The following is an 8,926-nucleotide window of genomic DNA, read 5'->3' on the forward strand; positions in this document are numbered from 1 at the left end:
ATTGTAAGAACCAAACACAAGTTGGTCACATGCCTTGGAAAGCAAAGGTCAGAGGCTGGTGGCTATAACACACTGTGCCTACTCTTTGTTGCTGCATGTTGGTGTACAATATGTGGAACATCTGGAGGAGTGGGGCAGGCAGGAAAGGCAGGGAGGAGGAAAATCTTGAGTGTCTCAAGGGAGGAGGTTACTTGACAGCCGTTTGGGTGTGTTGATGGGATTGAGAGGGCCTGTGATCCTGCTGCAGCTGCAGCTATCCTTACTATCCTTATAGGCTGGTGGTCCTATTCTCTGATGCTTTCTGGAATACAAGGCTAGACAATGTCTCTAAAATGTCACTATGTCTCTCATAAGGCAGGACTTAACGGAAATGCACCAATACGCAATGGCTGGTAGTAATGTTGAATGAAGCTGAGTCTAATCTGCTTTCCAATGCCTTTGTCTCTCTCTCTTTTTTTTTTTATCTTCTCAAGTTGTTTACTTTTCTATGGAAAATTTTCTGCACAAGTGTATACTTCTAATATTCACAGATATTTTCTCATTTTGGCAAGACATCTTTTATATGTTATTCTAGATAACTAATACATCAAAACAACTCACTGCAAATAACTTATTTCAAAACAACTTCCAAACATTTCCTATTACAAGGTGGAGCAAGTCTTGCTACAGGCCTGCTCCTTACATTACTTAGAATGATATTCCCCAGATCCAAAAGACTTACTTTTTTCTTTTTGTTTTTTTTTTCGAGACATAGTTTCTCTGTGTAGCCTTGGCTGTCCTGGAACTCACTCTGTAGACCAGGCTGGCCTCGAACTCAGAAATCCACCTGCCTCTGCCTCCCAAATGCTGGGATTAAAGACGTGCGCCACCACTGCCTGGCCTGAATGGTTTTGATTCCATAGAATACAGACTTTACTTTTTGAGACAGGATCTCAAATAGCCCAGCTTGCTCTTGAGCACATTACATACCTGATTATGACCTTAAACTTTCGATCTTCATTTTTTTTTTTAAATTTATTTTACTTATGTTTGAGTACACTGTAGCTGTACAGATGGCCATGAGCCATCATGTGTGTGGCTGCTGTTGAACTCAGGACCTCTGCTGGCCCTGCTCACTCCGGCCCAATTCACTGTAGCTGTCTTCAGACGCACCAGAAGAGGGCGTCCAATATGGGTGGTTGTGAGCCACCATGTGGTTGCTGGGATCCGAACTCAGGACCTTCGGAAGAGCAGTTGGTGCTCTTACCCACTGAGCCATCTCCCCAGCCCACTTTCGATCTTCTTACATCCACTCCCAGAAGTTGGGAACACTGGCACGAGCCACCATGCTGGGCTTTTTTGTTTTTGTTGTTTTGTTTTGATTTTGTCTTTTGTTTTTCCAACAGGGTTTCACTAGATAGCCTTGTCTCTCCTGGAACTCACTCTGTAGACCAGGCTGGCCTCAAACCCAAGAGATCTGTCTGTCTCTGCCTCCAGAGTGCTAGGATTAAAGAATTACCACTACTACCATGCTGGTTTTTATACAGTGCTGGGGACTGAATCACAAATGTTAGGTGAGCCATATTCCCAGCCCCAAATAAATATTTTAAAAAGATTTTTTTTAATTATCTTTATGATGGGCATGGTGGCATACACTACCTAGACACACTTTTTTAGAAAGAGTCTTGTTATATAGCTCTGACTGGTCTAGAACTATGTAGCTCAGTCTGGACTTGAACCTGCAGTCATTCTCCATAAATTTCTGGGTGTTGGGATTATAGGCATGAAATGATAACCCAGATTATTCCTGTAATTTGTTGTTAAATCCAAAGGATGATTATAACTTTCATGTATTGTAATTACAGTGTTGTTTTTTTAATCCCACACAAGTGCCGGGATTAAAGGTGTGCACCACCATGGCCGCCTCCACCTCCGCCACCACCACCACTACCACCACCACCACCACTACCACCACCACTGCTACCACCACCACTACCACCACCGGGTGTAATTACAGTGTTTAATTGTAAGATCACCTGCGTTCAGAATGCTACAAGGTAAAAATTGTTCTACATGTCACTCAAGTACAATATTCACGACACATTTCAAAACCGAGTCATTATTTTATTTATTTAGTTACTTATTTTTCTTCTTAGGTATATTACAAACTTTCTATGATATACTGATTAGACTTCTGACTAAACACCTTTTATGTCCTAGGATATAACACGTGGGTGATTTTAGACTGCCATTTGTTTTTGTTTGTGTGTGTAAGATGTGTGTGCATGTCGGTCCCCTCCACAAACTGTAGAAAGTAAAACAATAAAACAAAGTAGTATTTAATGTGACAACCTCAGTCTCTTTGAGAGGGAATTTTTGAAGTCATTTTATCAGATTAGTGTAGAGGAGAGGACATTTCTTCTTTTGTAGGCAATAATAATATCTAAGACAGATGAAACAAATTCCTGAATATAAGACTTCAAATCAGGCTGGAGAGATGGCTCAGAGGTTAGGAGCACAGACTGTTCCAGACGTCCTGAGTTCAAGTCCCAGCAACCACACGGTGGCTCACAACCATCTGTAATAGGATCTGATGCCCTCTTCTGGTCTGTCTGAAGACAGAGACAATGTACTCATATAAAATAAATAAAACACTTCAAAGCTAAGGGTGTAGCTCACACCTTTCATTTCAGCACTCAGGAGGCAGAGGCAGGTGAGTTCAAGGCCAGCTTGTTCTACATAGCATGCTCCAGCACAGCCATGGTTATACAGAAACCTTGTCTCAAAACTAAGGTAAAAATAAGAAGAGAGACAGTAACTAGGAGGATCATTAAAGGGTATAGCCACGTGGTGTCTTGATGGTAGACAGTTGCCTACCTTGGGTTCCAAGGTATAAGGGAAGAATAGAGATTGTAGTTTGTGGGCACATGCATGTGTGGACCTCAGAGGTCAACCTGGCTTACAGGAGTTGGTTCTCTCCTTTTACCATGTGGGTCTGAGTGACTGACCTCAAACTGTCAAGCTTGGTCGTGGGACCTGTAATGTGATGAGCCAACCATCTTGCTGGCTCAGCACTATTGGGTTTGGGAGATTTGAAGGAAAAGAGATGCTGCCAGTTGGTTGTTTTCATACCAATACTTATAGATACCTAAATATCATAAAACAAAACCAAAACAACAACAAAACATTAGTTCTGTTTTTATGGGTTGAGTAAATCTAGGGCCTCAAGCAGGTTAGCCAAACACTTTCCCACTGAGTATGGCCTCAGCCATGCATAAACATTTTTTTTTCAACAGTGTTTTACTATGTAACTTTTTTTTTTTAAAGATTTATTATTAAGTACACTGTAGCTGTCTTCAGACACACCAGAAGAGGGTATCAGATCTCATTACGGGTGGTTGTGAGTCACCATGTGGTTGCTGGGATTTGAACTCAGGACCTTCTGTAGAGCAGTCGGTGCTCTTACCCACTGAGCCATCTCACCAGCCCACTATGTAACTTTCTTGCTGGCTTGAAACTCACTGTGTAGACCAGGCTGGCCTAGAACTCAGAGATATGTCTGCTTCTACCTCATGCCTGCTGGGATCAAAGGCGTGCACCAGCCCCAATTCGGTTAAAATCCAACTAATTTTTAAAGTGCCTCTGTTTATGAAGTGTTAAATGGAGAGAATAAAAAAATCTCAGTTAACCTGGTGGATGCATACTTTTAGTCCCAGCACTTGGGAAGCAGAGGTGGGTGGAGGGCTGAATTTGAGGCCAGTCTGGTCTACAGAGCTAGTTCTAGGACAGCCAGGAAAAATCAACACCAATAGAAACACTCATGTTCCTCTCGCGTGATTTATGCTTGTAAATTGTTACTGTATATACACATGGAGTCACATCTACCTCATTTACCCCTATGCTGGAGATTAAAGTGAGCCTGTGCATGTCACACAAGCCATAACCCCCAAGGGCTGTGTCCTCAGCTCTCTTACCTCTTTTTCCTCTTGGTCAAAGACTACATTCACTTAAGCCTAATGGCAAATTTTATAGTATTACAACAAACTTGTGTTGTTATCAACTATTTTTTCTTAAATCACTTTATTTATTCATTTATTTTTTTGGAGACAGGGTTTCTCTGTGTAGCCCTGGCTCTCTGTCCTGGAACTTACTATGCAGCCTAGGCTGGCTTTGAACTTGAGGTCCTTCTTTCTGCTTCTAGAGTGCTGCTGCTTCTTCTCCTCCTCCTCTTCCTCCTCCTCTTCTTCTTCTTCTTCTTTTTTGACGTTTCATGTAGCCCAAGCTGGTTTCGAACTCAATGTAGGTGATAATGTAAGATAAACCTGCAGTCCTGATTATTAGTGCCTCCTCCTCCCAAATTATGGGCTCACGTGTTTGCCAATCTGCTAGCTTCTGATGGGGTTTCAATAAAAATAAATCCGTTGTGCTTAAACTCTGTGAAATTTACTCTAACTTCATTGGCAAAGGACGAAGACACAGCAGGAGTTCAATTCATAACTTCGAACCCAGTGAACATGTTTTTCTGGACACGAATAGCGGACTACTCATAAGAGGAAAGAAAATAGCCTTTCAGTGCTATCAGGAGCTGATAGGGCCCTTGATATTTGATTTCACGAGAAAGTTGCAGGGCCAGCCCATTCAAATTTCTTCCAACAAATCACAAAGGCGTATAGACAATTTCTTATCCGTTCATAGGTCAAATGGAAACCCCAGCCCTCCCTATCTCCCGCCTCTCACTAGGGAGCCAATAGGGAAAACTTAGGGTTCATCATCAAGTACTGTACTTGCTATTGGTTGTTCCAGCTGTCAATCTAGGGAGGGCGGTCCGGGCCGAACTGTCCTATTTAAGAAGAGGACAAAGGCGGCGCGCAGCTTGTGTCGTCCGCCATTTTGTGCGAAGCAAGGTGGCCACCACGTTCCCTGAGCGTCTTCTTCGCTTCTGCCTCGACCGCCCCTTGACTACAGATATGTCTCGGGATCGGTTCCGGAGTCGCGGTGGTGGCGGTGGAGGCTTTCATCGGCGTGGAGGAGGCGGTGGCCGCGGCGGCCTCCACGACTTCCGCTCTCCGCCGCCTGGCATGGGCCTCAACCAGAACCGCGGCCCCATGGGCCCGGGGCCTGGCGGCCCGAAGCCACCGCTCCCGCCTCCACCTCCGCACCAGCAGCAGCAGCAACCTCCTCCGCAGCAGCCGCCGCCGCAGCAGCCCCCGCCGCACCAGCAGCCTCCGCCGCACCAGCCGCCCCATCAACAGCCCCCGCCTCCGCCGCAGGAATCCAAGCCGGTCGTCCCCCAAGGCCCCGGTTCCGCGCCCGGAGTGAGCAGTGCGCCGCCTCCGGCCGTCTCGGCTCCGCCAGCCAATCCCCCGACCACCGGCGCTCCGCCGGGCCCGGGTCCTACCCCGACTCCGCCGCCCGCCGTCCCTTCCACGGCCCCCGGACCGCCTGCCCCCTCGACGCCGAGCAGCGGAGTCTCGACAACCCCTCCACAGACCGGTGGCCCTCCGCCACCGCCCGCCGGGGGCGCCGGGCCGGGGCCTAAGCCAGGGCCGGGCCCTGGCGGTCCCAAAGGCGGCAAGATGCCCGGTGGGCCTAAGCCTGGAGGTGGCCCGGGCATGGGCGCTCCTGGTGGCCACCCGAAGCCACCACACCGAGGTGGCGGGGAGCCCCGTGGGGGCCGGCAGCATCACGCGCCCTACCACCAGCAGCACCACCAGGGTCCCCCTCCCGGAGGCCCGGGCCCTCGCACAGAGGAAAAGATATCCGACTCGGAGGTGAGTGGGTTCTCGAGCTAGCTGTCCGTTTCCCTAAGATGGCGGCGCCTGCCTCCCCTTGGCGTTTATTTCCCCCCGCCCGCGGCCTCGAAGGCCTCCATTTTGTCCCCTGCCGGAAGCGCTCCTGCGCATGCTTGCGAAGGCGGGGCGGCCGCGCGGCGGGCTCTGGAGTCCCTCTAGGGATTGGCTTCCAGTGGGAGGGCCGCCGCGGTACGTGGTGGCTGCGGGACTGCTAGGGGCTTGCGGTCCGGGTCCCTTGGGGCCCAACTAGTGCGTATGGGAGGCCTCTGCTGTTGGAGAAGACATGGCATCTTGGTGCTGTCTTGCTAGTCTGCATTTAGATCTCTTTGTTGACGTCAGAATACTGTATTGATGGGCGTTTGCTGATCAAGGCGGGTTTGTTTCAAAGTATTTTGTATACTCTCTGCTTCATTATTGACTAATTAGAATTAGTGATCCTCTTGGGTCCCCAAATATGGTACAACCTGGTAGTCTTCATGGGGAAAAAAGGGAAAATCGCTACTGATGCATGATCGTCTATTTTTGGGCAACTAGATTTTTTTCCCCCGTTTTGATTGGTGTGTGAATTCCGTCCGGTTTCTTCATTAGGGTTTCAAAGCCAACTTGTCTCTCTTGCGGAGACCTGGAGAAAAAACTTATACACAGCGCTGTCGGTTGTTTGTGGGGAACCTTCCAGCTGATATCACAGAGGATGAATTCAAAAGACTGTTTGCTAAATACGGAGAACCGGGAGAAGTTTTTATCAACAAAGGCAAAGGGTTCGGGTTCATTAAGCTTGTGAGTGTAATTTGTTCCCTTTTGTAAAAGTTTTGAAGGCATGGTTTTAAATGGGAAGAATTAACAGGCCTTTTAAGTTTTTCATCGATAAAAGTCAGCATAGTGTGCATTGAGACGAGGCCTCAAAGACAGACCTTCAGTTCTCGGGGTGCTGGGAGGAGGCGTGAAGATGGCTGCTGAACAGAAGTAGGATGGGTTATGACAGATTGAGCACTAGCCAGTTTTGGAGTTGTTTAAAATGTTTCTGACGTTTACAGGAATCTAGAGCCTTGGCTGAAATCGCCAAAGCTGAACTTGATGATACGCCCATGAGAGGTAGACAGCTTCGGGTTCGGTTTGCTACACACGCAGCAGCCCTATCTGTTCGGAATCTCTCTCCTTATGTTTCCAATGAACTTTTGGAAGAGGCCTTTAGCCAGTTTGGTCCTATTGAAAGGGCTGTTGTAATTGTGGATGATCGCGGAAGATCTACAGGGAAAGGCATTGTTGAGTTTGCTTCCAAGCCAGCAGCAAGAAAAGCATTTGAAAGATGCAGTGAAGGTGTCTTCCTACTGACAACGTAAGTTGTCTTTAGTTCATGCTAAAAAAATTTTTTATAATTTTAAGGGGTGGTTGGAATTAAATTGGAAATTAAGATGAGGAATGGTTTCTGTTACTAGGACTCCTCGCCCAGTCATTGTGGAACCACTTGAACAGTTAGATGATGAAGATGGTCTTCCTGAAAAACTGGCCCAGAAGAATCCAATGTATCAAAAGTAAGACTAAGCTTTTTGGTGCTCTAAAAAGAGAAGTTAGTGGTTTCTAATTCTGCTTAGAACTTTTTAGGACTTCAGAAACTTTTTAGTCTGGTTATTTCTGGTTGGTCTAAAAAAATTTTTTTTAAAGATATATCCATTTGTTATATATAAATAACACTGGAGCTGTCTTTAGACACCCCAGAAGAGAGCACCAGATCTCATTATGGATGGTTGTGAGGCACCATGTGGTTGATGGGATTTGAACTCAGGATCTCTGGAAGAGCAGTCGGTCCTCTTAACTGCTGAGCCATCTCTTGAGCCCTAGAATTTTCTGTTATGTAGGCCAGGCCTACCAAAACTCTGACGATGTTCTGACTAATGTGAGCCATCAAGCCAGTGTTACAAATACATTTTACAGTGTTTCTTGAATATGCTTAATACACACCGCTGTCTCCGATATGTTTTTCCTTTTTTCTTTTCTGAGAATAAGGTTTATTTGTAACCCCCTGGGCATCCTGGGACTTGGCTTTTGTAAGTTCCCACCATTTTCTGCCTTCCAGAGTGCTGCCACACATCTGGCATAACTTGAAGCTGTTGGGTAAAGAACATTCACATGTGATCCAGATGCATGTTAAAGTTTAATGAGATCTACTTGTTATTGGTGGGAAAAATAAGCCTGGATAAGGAGTTTGGCTGTAGAAAAGAGGGAAGATAGTGTTTCTTACCTACTTTTTCTGTTCTGTCATTTTCTTTCTGCTTATTTACTCCCACCCCACCTCCAACACAGGGTTTCTTTGATTAGTCCTGGCTATCCTAGAACTATAGACCAGGTGGCCTATGTCTCCCTAGTGCTGGGATTAAAGGCATGTGCCACCACTGCCCCCTAGTTTTTCCTCTCACTTTAGTTTTAGACATGTGGTCTCTGTAGACCATACTGGCCTAGAAATACATCACCGTGCCTTCTTGGCTTTTTGCTTTGTTTTATATATCATAACTTATTACTTCTAGAATATTTTCTTCTTTTACAATTTAGGTAAATAACTCATGGCTACGTGAGCATTTGTCTAGGAGGCTAGTTCTAGGACTACGTGGTGAGACCTTAAGAATGGGTGGGGGATTGTAAAGATGGTATTAGACCTAAGCAAAGGGTTCAGGGGAATGGGTGGTAAAAAAATGTTGACATATCCTTCTTTAAGCAAAGTCGGTTTAGTTTTTAATGTGTGTGTGTGGTTTGCCAGCGTGTATATACCTGTGTGCCTCATTTCCACTGTGGCAAAGACAATGTCATATCCTCCACTCTTATTATAAGTTGGCTTTGTGGATCTGGTCCTTTAGAAGAACAGCTGTGCTCTTAACAGCTGAGCCATCTTTCCAGCCCCTTTCACTGTATCATTCTTGATTAACCTCATGGTGTTTCCTAACACCATTTAGTAGGATTGCAAGTTGGGAGCCTTAAAAACAACATGATAGGTTAAGGAAAGGACTACCTCTTGTGGTTTCTGTGTCCATTCTTGGTGCTGGGGATCAAATCCAGGGTGTTATACATTATTATGTTGCATATATGTTCTACAAGTACCTTAACAATGGGCAATACGAATACAGGTGCTTAAGGTATGTATTGGTAGCTTTGATGTTGTGTTT

General features: G+C 45.9%; 1 protein-coding gene across 2 annotated transcripts in view; it reads left to right on the forward strand.

Moving 5' to 3' along the window:
• The first annotated feature begins 4,813 nt into the window (after positions 1-4,813).
• Positions 4,814-8,926, forward strand: part of Sfpq (splicing factor proline and glutamine rich) — a 15,803-nt gene continuing 11,690 nt past the window's right edge. For both annotated transcript variants that reach the window (XM_031378689.1, XM_031378688.1), the window contains exons 1-4: positions 4,814-5,750; positions 6,360-6,548; positions 6,806-7,107; positions 7,208-7,303. In XM_031378689.1, the coding sequence (XP_031234549.1) occupies positions 4,947-5,750; positions 6,360-6,548; positions 6,806-7,107; positions 7,208-7,303 (1,391 nt within the window). In that variant the 5' untranslated portion in view covers positions 4,814-4,946. The remainder of the gene's footprint in view (positions 5,751-6,359; positions 6,549-6,805; positions 7,108-7,207; positions 7,304-8,926) is intronic.

Source organism: Mastomys coucha, unplaced genomic scaffold (genome assembly GCF_008632895.1).
Source record: "Mastomys coucha isolate ucsf_1 unplaced genomic scaffold, UCSF_Mcou_1 pScaffold18, whole genome shotgun sequence".
Lineage (NCBI taxonomy): Eukaryota > Metazoa > Chordata > Mammalia > Rodentia > Muridae > Mastomys > Mastomys coucha.